Source organism: Lagenorhynchus albirostris, chromosome 2 (genome assembly GCF_949774975.1).
Source record: "Lagenorhynchus albirostris chromosome 2, mLagAlb1.1, whole genome shotgun sequence".
In the NCBI taxonomy this organism is placed as follows: domain Eukaryota; kingdom Metazoa; phylum Chordata; class Mammalia; order Artiodactyla; family Delphinidae; genus Lagenorhynchus; species Lagenorhynchus albirostris.
Genome location: NC_083096.1, coordinates 21,251,838 through 21,276,286, shown reverse-complemented (window position 1 = coordinate 21,276,286; position 24,449 = coordinate 21,251,838). Strand labels below are relative to the sequence as shown.

The 24,449-nt window shown below is 52.2% G+C and overlaps 1 protein-coding gene across 1 annotated transcript in view; it reads right to left on the bottom strand.

Moving 5' to 3' along the window:
- Nucleotides 1-899: 899 nt before the first annotated feature.
- CAPN2 (calpain 2) overlaps nt 900-24,449 on the bottom strand; it is a 62,040-nt gene continuing 38,490 nt past the window's right edge. Inside the window, exons 7-20 of the mRNA XM_060127501.1 lie at nt 20,903-20,988; nt 19,922-19,996; nt 19,059-19,219; nt 16,418-16,587; nt 13,261-13,472; nt 12,038-12,074; nt 11,045-11,110; nt 9,695-9,752; nt 7,397-7,461; nt 6,085-6,153; nt 5,448-5,526; nt 3,920-4,036; nt 3,598-3,656; nt 900-1,861 (exon numbers count right to left, since the gene is read on the bottom strand). Coding sequence (XP_059983484.1) covers nt 1,838-1,861; nt 3,598-3,656; nt 3,920-4,036; nt 5,448-5,526; nt 6,085-6,153; nt 7,397-7,461; nt 9,695-9,752; nt 11,045-11,110; nt 12,038-12,074; nt 13,261-13,472; nt 16,418-16,587; nt 19,059-19,219; nt 19,922-19,996; nt 20,903-20,988 — 1,278 coding nt within the window. The 3' untranslated portion in view covers nt 900-1,837. The remainder of the gene's footprint in view (nt 1,862-3,597; nt 3,657-3,919; nt 4,037-5,447; nt 5,527-6,084; nt 6,154-7,396; nt 7,462-9,694; nt 9,753-11,044; nt 11,111-12,037; nt 12,075-13,260; nt 13,473-16,417; nt 16,588-19,058; nt 19,220-19,921; nt 19,997-20,902; nt 20,989-24,449) is intronic.

The following is a 24,449-nucleotide window of genomic DNA, read 5'->3' as shown; positions in this document are numbered from 1 at the left end:
GATAAGCATATAACGTATCTTTTTTTTTTTTTTTTAAAGCATTATTTCTTATCCTGTGACTAAAAGTGAAGTTGTGAACTCCAGCTTCAGGCAGCACGGCAGGTCAAAGTGCACCGGGAGGGGCAGAGCACCCGGAACAGTGGGAAAGGTTTGGAGCAGCCTGGGTGGACTGGGGGGAGCCTGCCTGCCCTTCTCCTCCCAATTTCTACCACTCCTGTATTTCAACCGTCTTAGCACCCTCCTCTCCCCTTCCAGTGGTCAGCCTACCCTCCCCCCACCCCACCCCTCCCATAGCAATCCCGTGTCACTGGGAGCATCCAGCCCTCCCAAACCCAGTTCTACTGAATGGAGAAAATCACCACCCCCGCACCAGGGGAAGTGCTGCCTGTTCTTGGTTCCCGCTTCCTCTGGGCCCTGAGATGCTCCGCAAGCAGGAAAACTTAAACTCCTGCGAGTTGAATTTGGGAAATCCATCTTCCTATCGTTTCATGAGATAGCAGGCTGCCATTTGCCTCTCTCTAGTCGTCTGACATCTTTCCCTCCTGCGATTCCTCAAGGATTCCCCAGCAGCCGACCTGTGGTTTAGCTGCATGTCTTCCTGGCTCTCTCTTGTCCCCTCCACCAAAGTGACAGGCAGGTGGCAGGTGGAGCACAGACTTGCCGGTACCTCTTTCAGAGACCAAGAAGCAGTAGAAATTGGAGCTGACTTTCTGGTCCATTATCAAAGCTTCTGAATTGGATTTTTAAAAAGCTCTATAGTTCCACACTGAAATGGAGGCCAGCTGCCCTTTCCTCTCAATACCGGCATTTAGGGAGGGAGGGAGCGCGCCTGGCTAGAGTGGGACGGGATGTAACTGGGTGTGCTCACCGCTGGGCCCTCAGGAAGAGCGGCACCCACGTGCGATTGCCTGAGCGACTCTTTATTGAACAGTACATTTGCAAGAAGATAAGGCAACAAGGCAGTATCTGTACAGTGTCGCTAGCATTTACCCAAGGTGAAGCCAGGAAACACGTTCATGTGGTTTCCATGGGCGTCCCCCCCAATCCATGCACGAACGCTAGCGGTGAAGTCTGGGAAGGTTCGAGGCAGGCGGCGAACAGCTCTGCTGTCTTCCGTCACCGTGGGCTTGCAGACGGGACCCCCGGTTTGGGTCATCACTTCAGCTGAGCAACAGGAGCGTCCCTTCAGTATCGTAACGCTCAGTTTATAAGACCAGACATGTGCGAGGACTTGAGACAGACACACTGTTAACCAATCAGTTTTATATAAAATCTGTCTCTTATTTAGCCCAAATGAGAGATGTGCTTCTCACCTGGCCTCTTCAGGTGCCTTCGTGATGCAGCATATTTTTCCATTTTACTCAAGGGAAATGGTAACCCCTGGACAGCTCTTTGGTACATGTCACAACTGTATTTTTAAACTCAAAGTTGCTTTAAATATTGCTGGCAAGGACCTTATGTCCTTTAAGGTTTGACTGAATGTTAAATTAAGCTCAGCTGTTAAATACCTCCCTGCATTTTTTCCTGATTTAATATTGTTATAAACAGGAAAGTGTGTAAAAGGAAAGTGTATCCTATGTACAGATTGAAGGTTTTCTCTAAGTTTTTCAAGGGTTAAGTGACCCGCTTGCATTTAGTACGGTTATATGCAAATCTTTTACTTCGATATCTGAAAGTTCTGCTTTCTCAAGCAGATAGTGTCATCATTTTCAGCTCTAATCATCAGTTTAAGTAAATGTTCCCATAAGTTCAAGATCCAGATAAAAAGTTTCTCTGTGGATGCTTAGTCCGTGGCTGATTCTTTCATGAGAAGTCTTCAGGCAGATCAGTTATAACCTCAAAGTACTGAAAAACACAGCCACTGTGGGGAAGGAAAAAAACCAAATCAGTTCAGTGAGCATTCTTAGAATTAAAAGGCTATCTGAGTACCTACAGATTATTCTGGAAGATTGTTGTACGAGAAAAGCTGATCAAGGGTTGAGATATCAGAGTATTAACTCACATTTTTTCTACCTGATTTCTAGAGTCTAGCTTTTTACAGGGTCGTAAATCTGAATTAGGTGGTCATGAATCGTATTACAGGGTTGACTGAAACACGTGAAACGTGGAAAACACGAATTAGCATTTCTGTATCCCTGCCTCAGTGTCACATCAGAGGTTAGTTTGGATAGCCCTTAAACTAGTGGTTTTCAACCTCGGTTCTCTACTGGAGTAATCTGCGAACTTTAAATCAGACTCTAATGAAATTAGTCTGGGATGGGCCTGGACATCAGGACTTCTGCGAAGCTCCCCAGGACTGCGAGCTGCAGGCCAGGCTAACAATCGCTGCAAACTGAAGGAGAGGTCTTCTTCTGTCGCAGCCTCAGCGAAAAGAGAGTTGAGTGTGGGGAACTCCAGGGACCTGTGAAAGGCGAGGCTTAGGAAAGGAGGGAAAGCCGGTGGGTGAGATGTTTCTCAGAGGAAATGGGAGGATGGTCTGAGTAGGCTGGCCGCATAAAATAGTGGGAGGAATGAGATTTCCAGCCAGAAGGATAAAGGGGGCTGCAGTTTCCCAAACTTCACACGTGGCATGTTTAGGTCCCAATTGTATTGCCTCTACCTTAGACTGCAGTCTCAGGGGAGGGTTATTTCCTGAGCTACACAGAGTTTTAAGCAAGTTAGTGTTCTTTGGAAGCAGCTAAAACGTATTTTGCAGTTGGCTCGCGCTACTTTAAAATGCATTGATACCAGAGTGAAAGAGCTATTTAGTTGCTGGCTTCCTCCAGAGTTCGAAATTCAATGGAAGGCGGCGCCAGTCCCTCACCCTCGTCCTTCTTACCACTCTGCTCCTCTCTGGTCCCTGGGACTTGGTCCTTCCTACCCAGCACTGGCCACCCAACCCCAGTCTCTGTAGCCTGTGTTGCTCCAAGCTCAGTTCCCCCTTGGACAGAGGAAATGCAAGCTGGAGCCGGGCAAGGATGAAAAGTAAGCCCCGCTGGCTTCCTTCTTTGGAGTGAGAGAACTTTCTGTCTTCGGATGACAAGAGAACATTTTTGCGCTTTGCTTTCTGTGGAATTGGCATACCAACTGAATTTCGAGTGATCGTTTCAGAGGTGCCCATTGCTGGGCTTCCAGACACATGAGCACAATCATTATATATGGTAAGCTTATCTACTATTGTTATTTTATTTTAAAGGTGGAGGAAGTAAAGTAATTTGTGCAGAAAGTATTTTAAGTAGATCTAAGAATGACAGCTCTTCCCAAGACCCACTTACATTTCATCCACAGGGTTTCTTTGCATAATAAGCATCTTCTCCCGTGCATGCTAATTAGCAGGTCATTTTTCTAAGAGGGATTCTACAAGCCACCCTCTTCTTCTTTTAACCTTGTGCTATTCTCAAGGCAAAGCTTCTGGGAGGAGGCACCAGGTGTGTTTTCTTGGACTCGAGAACCAATGGGTAGTTGGGAAATGACTGCCAGTAGAGGTGCACTGTGGGATCTTACAACAATTTACAGCCTGACCCTGACAGACCAAAAGCCACAGATCTCTGTCGCCCAAGTTGCAGCCCTTCTCCCCTCTGTGCCCTAGGAGTAGGGGCTGGGAAGCTGCTGACTTACAGAGATAAGGTCAAGCTGGATCATACCAGTATCCTCGGGGTCCAGCCGCTTAAATATCCCTGTGGAGGCAGAAACAGGATGTCATATAAGTGAGCTGCAACAGAGGTCACATTATCCTTTTCCCCAGCCTGGCAGCTGAGTTCACTGAATGGCACAAGTTACGATTTCTTCCCTCCGTCCCCAAATTAAAGAAGGATTTTCATTCTCAACTGGACGGACACGTCTCTGGCTCACCCGTGAGGATGGTTTCACCCGTAGGGAAAGGCAGGCTGCTTTCGTGCCGAGAGAACTGAAATGGGCCTTTACCCAAGTGGGCACTTACTGAATAGTGTTTCCAGTCGAAACAAACACCTAACAAAATTGTCAAAATCGATGACGAGCTGGTCATCTGCGAACCGAGCAACGATGACTTGGTGGAGCTGACAGGGCATCTTGAAACCTGCAGTTAAATGGACATGCAGACCGATTGCCAAGTGTTCGACTGCACCCTAGGGCTCTGTTCATGGGCTCTGGACCCGGCAGATGAGAGTTATGATGGCTTTGGTCCCCTGGCTGCTCTGCTGTGAGACTGTTTTTATTTTGCAAAGCCAGTGCCTTCTGCCATTGCTTCTGTTTCCACACTGTTCACCTCCACCCTGCCTCTCTCCTTTTCTTTTGGTTTTTTTTTTTTTTTGCATTTTAATATTTATATATTATTTATTTAGGCTGCTCCGGGTCTTAGTTGCAGCATGCGTGTGAGATCTGGTTCCCCGACCAGGGATTGAACCCAGACCCCCTGCATTGGGAGCGTGGAGTCTTACCTACTGGACCATCAGGAAGTCCCGTCTCCTTACTAACATGTAAGACTTTCCTTGCCTGTTCCTACTTTCACGGTCAGGCTATTTCATGCTATCGATCCTATCTCCTTTTCTGTCTGTCTTACGCTGAATCGCCTTGGAGACTAGATTCTTCCTGGATGTATGTGGCAGAAACTGTTCATGCTAAACTAATATTAATTCTCCCTTTTTCCATAGTTGTAGAATTTTTAACAGGCCATGGCTGCCTAGAATCAAGGCTGCCTTTCCCAGCTTCCCTGGCAGCCCTCTGAAGCCTTGTGACTAAGTCCTGGCACTGGGATTTGTGTACAGAGTGACATGTGCCCTTAAAGGCAAGGAGCCCCTCTTTCCCTCCTTCTGTCAGCCCACTGCTAGAACGTGGTTGTGGTGACAAGCCGTCCCCGACCTACAGATACGGGTGACGATCTAAGGGCTGGTGACACAGTGTGAGAGAAGGAGCCTGGGTCCCTGACAACAGGAGACACCATCTGGCCTTGGATGGCTTGAGCTTGAATCGTTATGTGAGAGGAAGGTGTATCTTGTTTAAACCACTTCTTTGGGGTCTCTGCTGCAGCATTACATCCCAACGAATGGACAGCCTCATACTGTCATATTTGTCCCCTAAGCACACCAGTCTCCCACTCTGCTGGTCTCCCACAGCTGGTGTCCCTTTTACCGACATCACGTGCTGCTAAGGACTCACCCAAGGGTGGAACTGGACATCGCACTTCTGCCTGACCAGCCCTGCACCTGAACGGACGAGGGCAGGGTGTGTGGGTGTGCTGAAAACTGGCTTTGCCTGCGACCCGCTGGGGCCCTTGGAGGGAAACTGAGATTCCAGACGGCTTAGAGGGCAGAGCGTCCTGGACTCCATTTCATTTTACCAATTAGTCTTTAAAAGGCGAATGAAAAGGATGTGTTTGTACTGAACCAGCACCTACTCTATTTCATAGCTTACCAAACTTTGTATCGTATAGAATAAGTTTTCACATATTCTACAGATAAAAGAAAGAAAATACAGTTAGGAAGTGTTACCTGCTTCTTCTAATGCTTTCCGCATCTCATAGGAGTTCATGGTTCCGGACCTGTCCACGTCGATCTCCCGGTAAATTTTCTGAAACACGCAAAATAGTTAGAAAACCATGACCCAGAAGGTGGCAAGTTACCTCTCTGTGCTGTGTGCTAAGTGGGGCTGAAGTTCTTCCAGCTCCATGCCTCTAGTGTGGCCTTGGAAGCGTCACCCATGTTTCTGCCTTAAAGAGTACTTTGCCTCTCCATGAGCTAGTTTATAAATATGCCCATCAAATCACCTAGCCAACTACATGAGCCCCTGTTATTATCCTCTGTAATTTTTGTACTTTAGCTGTCAAAAACCCCAACTACAAGTGGCTACATGGCCTTTTCAGGACACTTGATGGTGACTTTTAGATGACCCCGTTTCGGGTCAGTAAGGCAGGGAGTAAACCATGTCGCTTGCGAAGTCTTTGTTTTTCCTGTTTGCATTTGCCCAGCCCTGTCTTCACCCATTCTGAGCTCCGTTATGAGTACAATCCCCTCTGCTCGGAGATGCTCCTCCACCGTCCTAAAGAGCTGCTGCGTCCAAAAGTACGTGCATGGCGCGTTGCCCACACAGATCTACCGCCCCTGCCGCCCGGCCCGCCTGGGCTCTCACTTGGTATTTCTGAATCTTGGTCCAAAGAATGTAGAACTCCTTCAGACCCAGCTTGCCACTCCCATCCGACTGCCTGCAGTTAAGGAAAGCTCCCAGAGTCTGGGTTCACGTGGGCCGTGGCACCTGGTTTGTCCTCTCCCCTGGAGCATCTGGTAACCACAGTTCAATCACGAGAAGCTCTCGCAGAAGGACCCTTTTCCTGCTCTTCACACTGGCTAGACCTCCATCTGAGGGCTGGTGGAAGGGCCCAATAGAGACCTGCTGGTTCCCCGACACTGTGTGCTGATGGGTCTGGGGGTGCTATGCAGCTGGCCCCAGTTCCTGCTAAGAAGGAGCCGTTGGAGGATATGCAGAGGCTTCAGATGGCTTCTAATGGCTGCGCCCTTGCCCATTTAGGGAGTATCATTATTTCTAAGAGGCCTTCTGTGAGGGGAGCTACACAGCAGGTGCCATTAGCCCACCAGATGAAACTTCATAGAAGCTTAAGCCATCCAGGCCATCCTTGCCCAGCACCTCTCAGTAAGCAGCAGGGGCAGCAGATGGACGATGAGTCGGCCTCAGGGCCGGGTGGTGGCCTGGGAAGGAGCCAGAGCAAGAGGAAGGAGAGTGCTCTTGGAGGGTGGGCCCCTATCTTATGAATCAGGAAGAAAATCATGACTGGGGAAAGCATTCACATCAGAAGTATCATGGTAGGGACTTCCCTGGTGGCACAGTGGTTAAGAATCCATCTGCCAATGCAGGGGACACGGGTTCGAACCCCGGTCCGGGAAGATCCCACATGCCGCAGGGCAACTAAGCCCGTGCGCCACGACTACTGAGCCCGTGCGCCTAGAGCCCGCGAGCCACAACTGCTGAAGCCCGCGCACCTATAGCCCAGAAGAACCACTGCAATGAGAAGCCCGTGCACCGCAACGAAGAGTAGCCCCTGCTCGCCGCAACTAGAGAAAGCCCGCGCACAGCAACGAAGACCCAACACAGCCAAAAATTAAAAAAAAAATTAAAAAAAAAAAGTATCATGGTTTAGGGACTATTTCCCTAGAGGTGACACATCCAAGCTGCCCTGGGCAGAGAACCGCGGGCATGCTGTCGGGAATTTCCTGCAGGAACCCCTCAGCCTGTGGCATCTCACATTCCCTCAGCTGCAGTCCCTCGAATTCCCTACCAAGGGAGGTCAGTGCTGACAACGGTCCTACACCTCAGCCAGTAGGGACAGCTGGCCGCTGTGCAGGGGAGGAGGCCTGTGTTTGTATCTTCCTGGAGTGAAGTTTCAAACTCTCCCAGCCTCTGTCCTGCGGGGCCCATTAAAGGATACGTCGAGCATGTCAACCATGATTTTGCAGGTCTCTATGCTGAAGCCGTCTGACTTGATATCTTGGCCTAGGAGACAAAAATAAGTGTGACAGGAACATCTTCTAGAGCAGTACTGTCCAATACAACCTTCTACGATCGCAGAATATTCCGTATCTGCACCCTCCCATGTGGGAGCCACTTAAATTGTTTTAAATAGCGGCACGAGGCAGGTGGCCACCGTACTGGGACAGTGCAGAGGCTGTGTGACATCTGCCTGACTTCTCTGTATATTGGCCATGGGCATACGGAGTTATAAGAAGTGCTTTTTAAATAAATAAGAGAATGGTAAGAGTCTGGGCCTTGAAGTGTTCATAAGGTGCAAAGTCACCTGTGGAGCTAGCGGGGGCCCTGCGTGTTTATTCTAGGCAGGGCCCTGAGAGAGGAAGAGGTTTACTTAACTGCCCGTCTGCAGGCATTTAGGGGGCCTCTGTGTCCCCAGCTGGGTTAGCCAGAGGGCCAGAGCCTGTCCGCAGCCTGTGCTCTCCTAGGTGAGTCACTCACTGGTTGACTCCCGTCTAGTTGGTGGTCGACAGGTGGCGTGAGAGCCTTGTCACAGATGTGAGTCTGTTCCCACAGCCTTCAGGGGAGCCCACCCTTTTCATCCTGTCCTTGTGGAAGGTTAGGACGTAACCTGTCTCAGAGCTGCTGTTCTGGGCTCTGACCCCTTCTCGGGTGTGGGCTGTGCCTGGGGCCCTCGGGCAGGAGTCGTCACTGGGTGTGGAGCGGGGAAGGGTACCGAGCTCCAGGGCTCGGGTGAGGCTACTGCCGCGCCCCCAACAAGCAGCAGCTGAATCCCAGCGTGGCCCGATCCCTCCCCTCCCCCTCCCCGCATCTGTGCAGAAACAATGGGGCTCCGTGTCCCTGGGTTCATGACAGCCACACAGCTTAACAGGCTGTGACCTCACTCGTGCCTGGTGGCCTCGAGGGTAAACACTATCTTCTCATCACCCCCAGATTGGAGGAGGGGCGCCGAGGACCAGGGTCCGCCTTGGGGAAGCCCCACCCTGGCCGCTGGACCCCCTGGCTGCAGCTCTGCGAAGAAGCTCAAAGGCAGCCTTTTGTTTGGAGGCCACCGGGCATGGATCGGTCACACGCGGTTCCTGTGAGGGACCACATGCGTGTCGTTCACGTGCGCTGTGATGGAAGACCCCACTGGCCTGGATCCTTCTTTGGCTTCAAGAGGAGGATTTTTATCTCTTGGGGTTGGGCCAGAGTGAAGTCCACGGGACTTCTGGAGATGATCCCAGGCTGACGCTCAGCCCTGACGACATGCGCTCTGGTTTCGGATCCAGGCTGAGAACTCCTGATACCGTACAGACCCCTGCTCAGTGGACTGCTGTCTTATCACAGCAGCACAGTTCTGGTGCTAACTCGAGGGGGAGAAGAGCAGTGTGTGGGGGTGCTTTCTCCCCACCCCCTGCAGCGGTGATCAACACTGGGGAGGTGGACGATCCATCCTTTGATATTTTTTGCTTAAGAAACAGTTTCACCTGAAAAGGTGCGTGAGGACCATGGCTCTCCAGCTCCTTCTCAAGTCTCCACCCAGTTCTGTCCGTTCTGTATAGACGCCCATCGGCCTGGGCTGAGGGCCGTCACTTCTGGAGCCTTGAAGCCCCTTGCCTGGCCCACTGGCTCAACGGAAGTGACATTTCTCCCGTCAAGAACTGGCTCGACCAGGCTCCCTTAAACACACATGTGGGAGATGAGCCTTTTTAATGCCATCCCCTTAGCTGGAGTGGAAGACGGACCCCTTATTTTTCCATTCTGGCTCATCAGTGAGCTGTCGTCACTCTGTCAGTGGTTCCCCACTAAATACAGCCGGGAATCCAGGGAGGGGATGCTTTCTGGCTCCCATCACGCTTTTTCTTAGCAATTAATCATCCTAAGAGTCACCGTATATATACGGAGCCCAGGCTTTGTTCCTACACATCATCTCACTTAAGACATTCAACCACTCTGAAGAGGTTAAGTAATAATATGCCTATTTTGCAGATAACGAAACAAGAGTCAGGGAGATTATCTAACAGAGCTAGTAAGTCGTGGAAACCTGGATGTGATCATTGACCTCTATAGACTCCAGAAACCTCCGCCCTTTTTTATCACATCGGGGAGAACCTCCTTCATCCGGTTCCTTGGTGGTGACGGTGGCGTTTAAGCAGGAGTGGGGGTGACAGCCGCTGAGCCGGGGAAGGGGAAGGGTCACCGTGTCCCCTCACGTTGCAGAAGCAGGATGAGGGATGTGCGAGGGGTGGGTACTTACGCCTTGCCAGAACTCTTCTCAGGATTGTCTGCAACTCAAAGGCAGAGATCTCTGCATCCTGTGGAGATGCAACCAGAGCGTCATTATGGGCTCCCTTGGGGCTGCGTGAAGCGCGGAGCAGCGGACGTGTAACGGGTGTCCGCTCTGGCTGAGCCCGCGAGGTGCATTAGAGCTGGGGCGGGGAGGGGTCTGTGGGCGTGCGTTTCTAACAAGCCCCCGGGATACGCTGCTGCCATCACCCCCCAGGCCGCACAAGGAGCACAGCCACAGCCCAAGTTTCTGATAGTGTTTTAATGCACAGCGTGCTCCAGGCAGAGTTCGTTCGCCATTGCTCTGCTGTAGAGAATATGAAGAATAAATTCTCCATTCTACCCATGTTTGTGGTCTTTTGACTCAGTTCTCTATACCCTTCCTCGTACCCAGCATGCCTTCCTCTCCCTTTAAAACCCAGATCTGGCTTCCTGCAAAGCTGGCTGGGACCGGCTGTCTCCAAGAACTGGCCCAGCACTTTTTCTGTGGCCCTTGATGTCACAGCTCCTCAGAAGTGGTGCGGGTACCTCTGTTCACTTACACATATTGTGTAACTGGGGGATAAGCCCCATTATTTAAGACCAAGACTGACATTGTGCGTTCTTGGGGTGTGTGTGTGTGCGTGTGTGTTTCAATCAGTGGGGAAGTATGTCTCTACGATGCCCCTTCCCTTAGAAAGCAGGAGGGAGGGAGGGAGGCAGACAGGCGGGCGGAGGCATGGGGCAGGTGGCACCTGCTTCAACTCTGATGAGGAGGCCCAGGTAAGCCGATGGTGGACACTCGAGAGAGCTAGTGTGCTCCATATATGGAGGAGAATGACTTTGTTTGGAGTCGTTGGAGGAAGAGGCCTGCTAACTTTGTAGCGGACGGAAGCCTAGATGCCTGAGGGATTTCTTTTTTAAGGACAGGGAAGGCTGACACTCTCTCTGTTGCTTGCATCCTTGAGACTGAAAACCCTCCAAGTCCCCAAATATTTTCGTGGCAATCAAAGAGAAGGGGTTGAGTTCCACGTCTCAGCTGCAGTGGCACAGAGCAAACAAAACAGCCACAAGGAGAGGCCCAGAGTCCTCAGGCAGGAGGATCACAGCCAGAGCCGACCCCCGACAGCAGAAGCCCCTGGCGACTGACGTGCAGAGGCCCTGGGGAGGCCTTGGGTAAGGAATCTGAGCGGAAATCCCAGTTATGTTTGTAATTCCTCTTTGCTTTTTGTTCAGTTTGTTTCCTTTCCCCCCCTTAGACTGAAGTCTCCTTGAGGGCAAAGATGGTCTCTTCCTTTGCGTCAAGCAGGGCGCGCAGCACAGAGGTTTGGGGAGCACTTACCTCTCCTGCCAACTGGGCAAACAGCCTCCTGAATCCATCATCGATGTCGTCCTCGCTGATATCAATCTGGAAGGTGAGGCACAGAAGTGAGACGCAGTGACCAGCGGGCGCCTGCTCTCCCTTCCGAGGTGGCCTCCCCCGCCCCCCTCAGTTACCCTCTCTCCCTCTCTCAGGCCTGAATTCTAAGGTTACCGGGATTGAGACAAAGGACAGTGTGAGGAAGGAGTTTTTTTTCCAGTTAAAACACATAAGAGGGACTATTAACTATGTGGGAAGGAGTTACACTCTAATTTCTCACATAGGCGTCTTCTCCAACATTCCACCAAAACGGCCTTTTATGATCTAAGTAATGGGGACTCAGAAGTGTAAAGACGAGCTGGCGGGGTCTCGGACGACTCTGAACGTGGCGAGAGCACAGCCGTGAGGCCCTTGGGAATGGCTCCATGTCTCACTGAGTACACGGAGCTTCAGCTGCTGAGGAATAACCATCATCAGGCCGCTGCGGGCACCAGGACAGGGGGAAGAGCGCTCCTTCCCATCTGTGTGCTATCCTTCCTCAACTCTGGACGCTTAGGTTGGGTCTGGAATTCCTGAGTTGCAGTCCTCAAAGCCCTCAGGATTTACCACTGAATCACAACTCCCAGAACTCTAGGGAACCTGAAAAATCTTGTCATGCAACATTTCCATTTTGTTGATGAGAAAACTGAGGGCCAGAAAGGGGAGTGACAAGACCGCCCACTGCTCAGAGCAGCCTGGTGTCCCATCCTCCAGGCACCCCGTGCGTGCGGGCTACATCCAGGGGACCGTCCAGCCCCACGCAGCGGCTACAGCCGGTGCAGGAGGCGCTCTCGGACTCCCAGGCCAGGGCTGCACCCTAGTTTCAAGCTCTGCTCGTGAAATCCTAGGGGCCTCCTGAACCCTTGGGGTTATTTTCTGCTCCACCGCTCCTGGGTTGTTCAGGACAGAGCGGGTGAAGCTCAAGCAGTACGGTACCTCTTCAAGGTTGGCCTCGATTTCGTCGTCGACAACTCTGGAAACAGAAGGAAACTACGTGTCACTGAAAAGGGAGCGTTGCAGAAATCCCGGCTAAAATGAAACTGCGCCGTTAAACCCAGCATGGGGTGGGCACAGGGGTTTTTTCTGCATCCCAAGTTTCTGTGACAACACATCCCCTACAGCAGAAATTACAGTTAGAGATGATCCAAGGAAGTGTCCTGGCTAAAACAACTTGAGAGTCAGAACTGTTTTGTTTGCTAGTTTTCAATCTTCATCGAAGAACACAGGCTTCCCAGGCTCTACGGTGCTGGCGCTCTGGCCTGGAGGGACAGCTTTTAGGCTCCCTCTGAAACGCCCTTTGCTGTCATAAATCTTCACACTGAGAATCCTGCAGTGTACCCTGCTGCCTACTTGCTCTGCCGAGGGTGGGAGAAGGCAGGGAGGCCTGGGTGAGATTTCAGCTGAAGCTCAGGCCCTGGCTAGTTTATCCCACACACAGTCCTGTGTGCAGGGCTGGGTCCTTCTGCTCCACAGAGAGGGAAATTCCTTCTCTGCTGTGCATGGTCTTGGAGCCCGGCGATCCCTGCCCCTCCCGCCCACTGCCCGCCCCCCTCCATCCCACATGGATCTGAGCATGTGGCCCAAGGTCAGAGGGGGACATGGCAGCTGCCACACCCCCTCTTCCCACACCCTGGTCCTCTGGCGTCCAGCCTCCTATCAGTTCTAGAGGGTCTCCAGGGCCTTCCAGTAAATCTTGTGCTTAAGTTGCCCAAGGCTGATTACATCTCACGCAGTCAAGGGCCCAGCTGAACAGACACGGTTAAGCCAGCAGCCATTGTGAATTGAGCCAAAAATGGTCCCTGAACGGCGGGGCTCCAGTGAGGACGGGGGAGCGCCTGGAGACATCTGAGGGACCGCTGGGATTGGCACTTAGACCCTCGGCTCTGCCAGGCTGGTGGGCTGGGGACGCAGGGATTCTACCAGCACTGCCCCAAATGACAGGCATTTGCAATTTGCTCTACAACCATCCCTTTCTCATCAGAAACATCCCGAGTGTCTATTTTCTTTGCTGACCCGAGGACAGCACTAACGTTCTTCGATACCTCAAGTCCTCACGCTAAGCCTTCGAAGCGGGCGGGTACTACAGAAAAAGAAGCTGACGCGGGGGTCCAGGCGGGGCAGGAACAAGGCGTGGGGATGAGGAGGGCTGAACGACCTACTGGTAGTCAGCCTTCTTCTCGGAAAAGACCCGGATGCAGAAGTCCCCGTCCTTGTTGGGCTCGAAGGTGGACGGCACCAGGATGTACTCCCCCGGGGGCAGCTTGAAGCGGTTGAGCACCTCCCGCAGGTTGATGAAGGTGTCCGACCGCTCCCTCGCTCGGTGAGTCAGGAAGAAGCTCTTGCTGAGGTGGACGTTGTTCTGTCCTGTCAACTGGTGAAGAAACAGGAGCAAGACGGAGTGGAGGGTGGAAAGGGCTCCAAGCACCGTCCTCTCCACTCATCGAGACAAGAAGCTCACGGCGACAACTCTGCATCATCTTAGATGAAAAGCTAACTTTCTACCCCAAACACGAGCTCAGAGGCACACACAGCAGGAGACCCACATTCACCCCGTCTTCAGATGCCCCATCTCTCCACTCGGACAGAGGTCCTCAGCTTTCCCCTTACGACTCAGGGGCATTAAAGTGCCCTCGGCCGGGATCCACTCAGTTCTGTGTGGTATAGACACACTGACCAAGCAGCCAGGACCGCGGCGAGGAGGGGGCCCAGCTCTCAAATGTGGGGTGTCAGTCTGACCACGGCATCCACAAAGGCCCAGCACGCCACCAACTGCCCTGTCCTGTGTGTCGACTTGAATAACTGTTGCCTTTAAAAACACACACTGCGACTGTGTGTCTCACCAGCTCGGTTAAGCCTAACTGTGGGCCTACTAAGTGCTCTCACGTATCACCACGCATCCCAATAGTCTGGCAAGGTGGATGGTTGACCAGTTTTACTGACGAAGAAACTGAAGTCCAGAGAGGACAGGTTAATTGCTCAAGGTCACACAGCTTGCAAATGGCAGAGCTGGGAATGGGGTCCGGGCCTCTTTCTGTGCTCTCCCATCTTATAATACCACCGCAGGGCTCATCATTTCCCTTTAGGCCTGTTTTAAGAGCACTACAGGACTCCAGGAAGAGTCTCCTGCAGCCCCTGGACCACGGACCCTCCACCTGGGACTAAATGTGTGCAGCGGCTTTGCCAGGTCTGGGGAGACAGCACGCCCCGTGGCAACTGCCCCAGCTGCCTTACCCTGTGCTTAGACCCTGGGATCTAGGACCTGAGCAAGCTCACTGCAGCCCAGAGGGGCTGGGGACTCATCCTTCATCGCCACCAGCCCCTGCCCAGGCTTCACAAGACCCCCGAGCCAGCAGTCTAAGCCTCTTCCTTGTTGGTGAACCTGAGCCCCCAGGGACAGCGGCTGACGTGAGCCAGACGTACCTCCTCTGGAATCTGCAAATAAAGGAGAACACGCTGAATTCAGATTCTGGAAAAGCTCCAGAAAGAAATGTCACCACTGAGATGGTCTCCTTTGCTACCCCGCTTTCTCTGTAGCTTTACCAATAGGAACTAAGTCAACCCAGTAATTATTTCCCAAGGAACGCAACGTATTCCCACATTTTAAAAAAAATCTTATGAGCCGGCGATAATGTACATGGGCCCTTAGCCCCGTGCTTAACTTATAGAGCAAGAAACCGAGGCCTGGAGCTGTGAAGTGACCTGGCTGACCTGGCTGAGGTCACCCAGCTGCCTGTAGCAAAGCCCACACCCCACCCTCGCCGCCAGGGAAAGCAGGGCTGGAGGAAGCAGCACAGGGACACAGCTGCCCCCCGGGGCTGGGGGCCAGCACGTGCTGGTTCTAAGCTGCTGCCGGCCACATCCATCTGTATTTCCTCAAGCAAGTCACTTCCCTTCTCTGGCCTCAGTTTCCTTATCTCTAAAACGGGATAGGTGCTTCTTGGCTCTGAAAGCCCATGGCTGGATTTCCAAGTCTGGGCTGTGTGTCACAATTCAGTCTGCATTTTTCTTGCAGCTCTTCTGTCCTAGATCTGAAGTCCTCAGCTCCTACTTCAGAGACTGAGAAGCTTGGAATTATGTGCTTTTTTTTTTTTTTTTTTTGCGGTACACAGGCCTCTCAGTTTTGGCCTCTCCCGTTGCGGAGCACAGGCTCCGGACGCGCAGGCTCAGCGGAATGGCTCACGGGCCCAGCCGCTCCGCGGCACGTGGGATCTTCCCGGACCAGGGCACGAACCCGTGTCCCCTGCATTGGCAGACGGACTCTCAACCACTGCGCCACCAGAGAAGCCCTTATGTGCATTTTTAGAAATGATGGTGCTTGCCCAGCTCCACCTGTTGGTGGGTGAGCAGGCAGATCGTCGCCCCACGGGTGGCAGCCGCGTTTCCCTGCTGGGTGAAGTGAGCAGACAGCCTTCTCCCCGACACTGTGTCTGACTCCTACGCGCCGTGCTGGGAGCCCGGCTCTCAGGGTTCGGTGGGAGACCTGATGTGTAGTATTTGCTCATTTCCATGCTGTACATACTGCCCCCTCCCTGCCGTGGCTGTCTTCAGGCTGCCCACGTGACCTCACTGAATGTCGGGCTGGGAAGAGTGGGCCGGTTCCAGCACATCACTGCGGCCCGCCCATCACACCAAAGTGCACCCCACTTGAGTGGCTCTGAAGTCTTCCTTGCACCCCGCTTCTCCCACTGCTCACCCCAGGCCAGGAGCAGCTCTTCTCTGTGCGGGAGAAGGGAGAGGGGAAGGGACCGGGCCCAGCGTGTTGGGTCAGTTGGTTCGGAATGAAAGGACATGGGGGCAGTGAGAGCACCTGTGTTGGGCGCGGGGCTCTAGCCGGCTGAGCCCTGGTGGGAGCAGAGGACCAACTGCTCCCCTGCCCCGAGCACGGGCTCTGCCCAGCGGGACGGGACCTGCTGGCTCAGTTCCTGCCCTCACAGTGGCTCCGGACATGGTCCAGCATACTCTGTCCTCGCCTTACATCTGTTCTGTCCTTTGGAGATTGGTGGCCAGCCAGAGTGCCAGGCCTGGGGGAAGTGAGAAGGGACACGGAGGCCACTTGAAAGAGCGGGACTCCCCGGAAGCTGGCTGCAGGGGAAGGGGGGCGGGGGCTCCTGGTGACCCAGACCAATTGCAGGGACCTCCCTGCATGAGTCTCTTAGGACTGGCCCGGCCCATGGCTTTGCTTTTCCTTGGCCAAGCTCCCGGCCTGGGGTCCCATCTCCAGGTCTGCCTCTGGGGTTGGCCTTCGTCGCAGGGGCTGACACGAGCCAAGGTGGAAGGGAAGGAGGAGCCCCAGCCCTGTGGACGCCCCTCCCATACCTCATAGATGCCGAAGCCAATGGTGTGCATGTCCTCGCCCATCTTCCTCTGCCGCCGCCGGTGCTTCTGGATGAGACCCACCAGGAAGGTGCAGCCGTTCTCCCCGTCCTCCTGGTCTTCGTCCTCCTCCTCCAACTTGATCAGATACTGAGGGTTCATCCAGAAGGTATCTGTAGGCAGAAGGGGCGGGGGTCAGTCACTCAGACCGCAGGAGCCCAGCGTGAACAGGTGTGCATGGGGGGACGAGGGGACGAGGCCGCGCTGGTCGCAGGGGTTGGAGGCTGCTGGGAGAGGGGTGAGGATGGGCGGGTGGGGGTATGGCAGGGCAGAGGAACCAGAGACCAGGGCTGGCTGGCAGCCCGTCCGGGTGGCAACAGGCCATGAGCAGTGGAGGGCTGGGGGTTTGTCTGAACCTCACGGGAACCTAAATTAGAAGCTCCCCTTTGCAGTTCTCTCTCGCTCGCCCTCAGGCTGGCCGGGCTTGGAGGCATCCTGGAACAGGGTGGTCAGAGCTGAGGCCCAGATCTCCTTTGGCTCAGCTGTGATATCTCCCCGCGGTATCTTCTCACCAGGCTCTAACTCGGGGGTCAGAGATGGCCCAGCTGGCCTGGCGGGGGGGGACTTGGGGACTAGGTCTGCACCCCATCAATGAACCCAGGGGCCAGGAACATCCTGTGCCCCGTCTCAGCCTCTTGTTCTGTGTCCCCGTCCTCCTGGGCCTGTCCCCTTGCCCACTCCCATGGTGTCTCTGTCCTCCCAACTTTCAAAACCAACTTGCAGGAAGGAGCCGAGATTCATTCATCTTAAGGATAATTAATGTGATCTCCTTCCTTTACCTACTAACATTCTACTTGTGGAGATAAAGGTATCTAGTGTAGGGTTTGGCAAACTATGGCTTTATGGGCTGCTGGCTGCCTGTTTTTACAAGTAAAGTTTTATTAGAACACAGTCATCATATCTGTTCATTTAAGTATGGCTGCCTTCGGGCTACAGCAACAGTTGAATAGTTGCCATAGAGACTAGATGGCCCACAGAGCCAAAAGGGTCAACTATCTCGCCCTTAAGAGAGAGTCTGCCAACCCCTGATCTAGTGGGTAGGAGACATAGTCTTATCTGAGGCAGAGGACCATCCCAGCACCTCTGGAACTTGCTTGGTGGCTGCATACATGAGATGCCACCAGAGCTGGGCTCCCCTGGTGGCGCAATGGATAAGAATCTGCCTGCCAATGCAGGGGACCCAGGTTCGATCCCTGGTCTGGGAAGATCCCACATGCCACAGAGCAACTAAGCCCGTGCACCACAACTACTGAGCCTGCGCTCTAGAGCCCGCGAGCCACAACTACTGAGCCTGTGCTCTAGAGCCACAAATACTGAAGCCCGCGTGCCTAGAGCCCGTGCTCCGCAACAAGAGAAGCCACCGCAATGAGAAGCCTGCGCACCGCAATGAAGAGTAGCCCCTGCTCGCCACAACTAAAGAAAGCCTGCACACAGCAACAAAGACCCAATGCAGCCAAAAAAAAAAAAAAAAAAAGCACCAGAGCTAGAGGCACCAATCTGCTAGTCCCAGTCTGACTACTTGCTCTGTGGCCCAGGTATGCCACTGAGAGCCTTGGTTTCCTCATCTGTAACAAGAGAATCAATATATGACCATGAATTGCCCTTGCAGTACTTAAAGACTGACTCCACAGTCAGACTGCCCGGGTTCAAATCCCGGGCACAGTGAAGGCTGTGAGGCCTTGGGCAAGTCACTTAACCTCTCCAAGCCTCAGTCCCCTCATCTTAAAGATGGAGATGATAATAAAGTGCCTGCCTCAGAAGGCTGTTGTGAGGATTAAATGGAGTAAATATATTAATAAATCACTTAGCACAGTTCCTAGCACCCAATGTATGTTTCATAATTGGCAAATGTCATCATGATGGGACAATTTCTGAGTGGGAGAGGGCGGGGAGGACTGGGCCATCGAGGCAGAAGGGTCAGGGGAATAAACAAACGATAAACCAGAGGAGGAGTCCTTGCCCCCATCTGAGCAGGACCCCATCAACACCTGCTGAGTGAATTGGGCACAAGAGGATTGCCAGGCAACAACCAGGGTCTGGATGTGCAGAGGTCCAGTGGGTGAGGTCCCCCTGCTGGGCTAGGCCGCGTGGGCTTCGTGTGGATAAAGTAGCCCATGGGGGTTTCCCTGGTGGCGCACTGGTTGAGAGTCCGCCTGCCGATGCAGGGGACACAGGTTCGTGCCCCGGTCCGGGAAGATCCCACATGCCGTGGAGCGGCTGGGCCCGTGAGCCATGGCCACTGAGCCTGCGCTCCGCAATGGGAGAGGCCACAACAGTGAGAAGCCCCCGTACCGCAAAAAAACAAAAAAAAAAGTAGCCCATGGGTATGAAGTGGGATTAACGCTGCCTCAGTGGGCGAGGCCGTGGCATCAGGGAATCTAGGGCCCGGAGAGGAATCACAGAAAGAGCACGTCTTGGGTTCTGCGTGGGCAGGGAGACAAGTGAGTGCAGAAGGCAAGGGGCTGAGGGGACAAGAAGGGTGTTGAGGTGGAGACTCAGGGAGAAGAGGCAGAGGGTCCTGGAGGGTAGGAGCGGCCAGGATGGGGTGCAGCACACCAGGGTGGGGCGGTGGCAGGGTGCTCACTCGGGTAGTTCCTGCAGCCGCCCGCGGTGGAGCCCCGCCTCCAGTTCCCATCCATCTTGGTGAGTTTCCACTTCTTGTAGGTGTCACTGGTCAGCGTGTCAGGGGTCAGGTTGCAGATCTCCAGGCGGGAATAGTGCCTCAGGAAGTCGTTGAAAGACATCCTGCAAAAGCAGGGACGCAGCACCCAGGTTGCCGGAGGACACACTGATAAGCCTGGACCTTCCGCCCAAGGCCAGACTAGGACCCAGTCAGGGCCAGGCAGAGCTGCTAGGAGACAGCACCTCGGGGCCACATGGCCACCAGGTCCACCACTGGAAGGCGCCAATTCTAGTCCTGGTGCTACCACCTTCTAGCCAGGTGACCTTCAGCAAGTTACTTAAGCCTCTGTGAAACTCAGAACTCTCATCTGTAAAAATGGGGGCCACGTGCATCAAATGAGACAAAATACGGCTGCTCATTTGGTAAAACGCCAGTACTGTGCAGACGCAGGTGGTCCCAGAGCAGCACAGACACAGCCGCGTGGGCCCCACTGCTACTCTCCAAAGGACCCATTTCTTGAGGCCTCGGGATGAATCTCTAGGAACTGGTTAGGGGAAAGGCCCACATTCCCCCTCTTTTCTCTTGGGACCTGAACATGCCTGCAGGGATTCTTAGCCTTCTCTGCTGAGCTGCTCAGCTTTGAAACCCTACTGCTGAGATGGACAAACTGAAGAGGTTCAAGAATTGTTTTGTTCAAGGTCTTATAGTGAATTTAAAACAACAACAAAACCAGGATCCCACGCCCCTGCTCCCTCAACACGATAATCTCACTCATTTTCTAGTGAAGATCAGACACCTCTTTCCCTAACGCCTAAGAATCTTACCAGAATTCCCCATCTTCCTGCCGTCTGGTCAGCCTTTCCCTCTCCTCTGGGTCAATAGTGGTCCAGTTTGGGCAGCTGGAAAACCAAGCAATGGGAGAGGCATTAGAAACTAGTGTGGGACGATGACTTCTCCCCAAGATGCCCCAAAGTTGAGGACCGGGGACATGCTCTCCCACCTGAGGGCTCAGACCCCAGTAAGGGAGGGAAGTAACACACAGGTGGCTGAGAGGTACAGGGCAGCAAGGTGAGAGGATACATTATCCTGGAAGATGGTGGCAAGGAAGATTCCAGAAGATGAACACAGCCCATCAGAGAGACATGAAGTAGCATCAGTGGCCCAAACTGAGATGGGCCTGTCAGCTCTTTTAAGGGGCGATTGGAAATTCGATGTAGGGGAGGGGCGCTCATCTTGGTCTCTGTGGCTGGCCTGCAGTCCCGGGCAGGCGTCTCTATGCCATGGCAGAGGCTGCCAGGGAAAAGGTGAAGAACCATGGGTGCTGGGCTGTGGAGGGGCACGGGGAGACGGGAGCAGAGGAAGACCATGAGAGGGGCTCACAGAGTTCACCCCAGAGAGTCGAAGGTCTAACAGGCCTACCAGGAACCCTAGACATCAACAGAAGGACTTCTCTCTGGTCACAGGCACAACGTTTACATCCTTGGGCTAGAACGAGTGCTTAGGGGAGGAAGGGTGTATTTTTTCCCTGAAGATCCAATAGCAAGGTGACGCCGAGCTAGGGAAGGGAGGAACCATGAGGTGATGAAAGGATGAGCATCCCAGGAGCCCTTGTAAAGGCACCCAGACGGCTGGAGTGCACTGGTTAAGAGCCTAGAGGGCCACCAGCCCCAGGGGTCCCACTCGGGGTGGCCTGTGCTCTCGGGGATTTATTCTCAGCACGGCTACCATGCCCCCCCCCTCCTCAGCTCCCCAGAGACCCCTGGAAAGAGTGCCCCCACGCCGGCTCCCGAACCTGCCCTACTCACTTGTCGTTCCACTGCCCGGTCCACTCCACCTCTCCCCAGGGATTCCGGATGCGGATCAGCTTCTGCAGGCTTCCTCTGCTTTCCACCTGCAGGAGGGGTGGGGGAAGGAGAGGAGAGAGATGTTGAGTTCAAGCCAGGCCTGGAGGTTCTCCGGCCCAAAGCCCCTTTTTCTCCATGAGCCAGGGGCAGGAGGCGTCAAGTCCATGTAATAAGGGGGATCGCAAAAGGGAGAGGGCCTTGACTCCCAGACCCTCGCTGCTGCTCGTCTTGGTCAGCTCCCAGGGTCTGGCCCTTGGAGGACCAGGGCTCTTTTTTTTTTTTTTTGCGGCACGCGGGCCTCTCGCTGCTGTGGCCTCTCCCGTTGCGGAGCACAGGCTCCGGACGCGCAGGCTCAGCGGCCATGGCTCACGGGCCCAGCCGCTCCGCGGCATGTGGGAATCTTCGCGGACCGGGGCGCGAACCCGTGTCCCCTGCATCGGCAGGCGGACTCTCAACCACTGCGCCACCAGGGAAGCCGCAAGGACCAGGGCTCTTTAACCTCTATCCTGAGTCTGAGGCACAAATGTGCTTGCTCTAGATGCTGAATTGGCACGTCACCTCTGAACCTTAGTTTAACTAACTATAATAGCATGTACTTTTGTCACGGGAGCTCCATCAAATGAACACTGGTGATGACAAGCAAATGCAGTGCATGAATCTTGATTAAACCCTGGACTGGGGGCATCGAGGGTACTCTAAAGGACATTTTGGAGCAACTGGGAAAATGTTTACATGGACTATATATTAGATCATGTTATTGAATTAACGTTTATTTCTTCAGCATGAAAATAGTACTGGGATTATGTAAGAGAGTGTCCTTATGGGTAGGAGATAAATGCTGAAGTATTCAGGAGTGAAGCGTCTGTTGTGACATCTGCAATTTACTTCCAAATGGTTCAGAAAGGAAGTACACATACATAGAGACAAAACAGATGTGGAAAATTTCAACCACTGTTGAATCTGGAAAAATAGCATTTGGATGTTTATTATACTATTCTGTCAACTTTTCTGTAGACTTGAAATTTTTCAAAATAAAAAGATATATGCGGTGGTGTTAAAAAAAAAAAAGAGAGAGAGAGAGGGCACTGCACATGTCAGAAGACCTGGGATCTAGTCCGGGTTTTGTAATTAACAGTGGATGGTGGCTACCTTATAGTATAAAAACAAACAAACAAACACCGCCAGCAAAATCCAGGACAGCGACCTGCTTGGACACAATGTGTCAGGTGCAGTCTGAGTGCTTTACATATATTAACTTGTTTGAATCACCTCAACAACCTGCAATGGATGTTATTTTTTTTAATTAATTAATTAATCAATTTTTGGCTGCGTTGGGTCTTCGTTGCTGTGCGTGGGCTTTCTCTAGTTGCGGCGAGCGGGGGCTACTCTTTGTTGCAGTGCGTGGGCTTCTCATTGCAGTGGCTTCTCTTGTTGTGGAGCACGGGCTCTAGGCGTACAGGCTTCAGTAGTTGTGGCACGTGGGCTCAGTAGCTGTGGCTCACGGGCTCTAGAGCGCAGGCTCAGTACTTGTGGCGCACGGGCTTAGTTGCTCCAGAGCATATGGCATCTTCCCGGACCAGGGCTCGAACCCGTGTTCCCTGCACTGGCAGGCGGATTCTTAACCACTGCACCACCAGGGAAGTCCCTACAATGGATATTATTATTACTGTTTCTAATTTAAATCTGAGGAAACTAGGGGGCAGAAGAGAGCTTAAATAACTGCCCAAGGCCACACAGCTGGCAAGCAGAGTCAGATTTGACCACTACAGTAATTGGGGCACCAATGCTTCTGTGAGATCAAATGTGAAAGCACTTTTTTTGTTTGTTTTTTTTGTTAGTTTCAGCTTCACAACAAAATGAATCAGTTATATATATACACATATGTTCCCATATCTCTTCCCGCTTGCGTCTCCCTCCCTCCCACCCTCCCTATCCCACCCCGCCAGGCGGTCACAAAGCACCGAGCTGATCTCCCTGTGCTATGCGCCTGCTTCCCACTAGCTATCTACCTTACGTTTGGTAGTGTATATGTGTCCATGCCTCTCTCTCGCTTTGTCACAGTTTACCCTTCCCCCTCCCCATATCCTCAAGTCCATTCTCTAGTAAGTCTGTGTCTTTATTCCTGTTTCACCCCTAGGTTCTTCATGTCATTTTTTTTCTTTAAATTCCATATATATGTGTTAGCATACGGTATTTGTCTCTCTCCTTCTGACGTACTTCACTCTGTATGACAGACTCTAGGTCCATCCACCTCATTACAAATAGCTCAATTTCGTTTCTTTTTATGGCTCAGTAATATTCAATTGTATATATGTGCCACATCTTCTTTATCCTTTCATCCGATGATGGACATTTAGGTTGTTTCCATCTCCGGGCTATTGTAAATAGAGCTGCAATGAACATTTTCGTACATGACTCTTTTTGAATTATGGTTTTCTCAGGGTATATGCCCAGTAGTGGGATGGCTGGGTCATATGGTAGTTCTATTTGTAGTTTTTAAAGGAACCTCCATACTGTTCTCCACAGTGGCTGTATCAATTTACATTCCCACCAACAGTGTAAGAGGGTTCCCTTTTCTCCACACCCTCTCCAGAATTTATTGTTTCTAGATTTTTTGATGATGGCCATTCTGACTGGTGTGAGATGATACCTCATTGTAGTTTTGATTTGCATTTCTCTAATGATTAGTGATGTTGAGCATTCTTTCATGTGTTTGTTGGCAGTCTGTATATCTTTGGAGAAATGTCTATTTAGGTCTTCTGCCCATTTTTGGATTGGGTTGTTTGTTTTTTTGTTATTAAGCTGCATGAGCTGCTTATAAATTTTGGAGATTAATCCTTTGTCAGTTGCTTCATTTGCAAATATTTTCTCCCATTCTGAGGGTTGTCTTTTGGTCTTGTTTATGGTTTCCTTTGCTGCGCAAAAGCCTTTAAGTTTCATTAGGTCCCATTTGTTTATTTTTGTTTTTAATTTCCATTTCTCTAGGAGGTGGGTCAAAAAGGACCTTGCTGTGATTTATGTCATAGAGTGTCCTGCCTATGTTTTCCTCTAAGAGTTTGATAGTTTCTGGCCTTACATTTAGGTCTTTAATCCACCTTGAGCTTATCTTTGTGCAGGGCGTTAGGGAGTGATACAATCTCATACTTTTACATGTAGCTGTCCAGTTTTCCCAGCACCACTTATTGAAGAGGCTGTCCTTTCTCCACTGTACATTCCTCCCTCCTTTATCAAAGATAAGGTGACCATATGTCCGTGGGTTTATCTCTGGGCTTTCTCTCCTGTTCCATTGATCTATCTTTCTGTTTTTGTGCCAGTACCATACTGTCTTGATTACTGTAGCTTTGTAGTATAGTCTGAAGTCAGGGAGCCTGATTCTTCCAGCTCCGTTTTTCGTTCTCAAGATTGCTTTGGCTATTCGGGGTCTTTTGTGTTTCCATACAAATTGTGAAATTTTTTGTTCTACTTCTGTGAAAAATGCTAGTGGTAGTTTGATAGGGATTGCATTGAA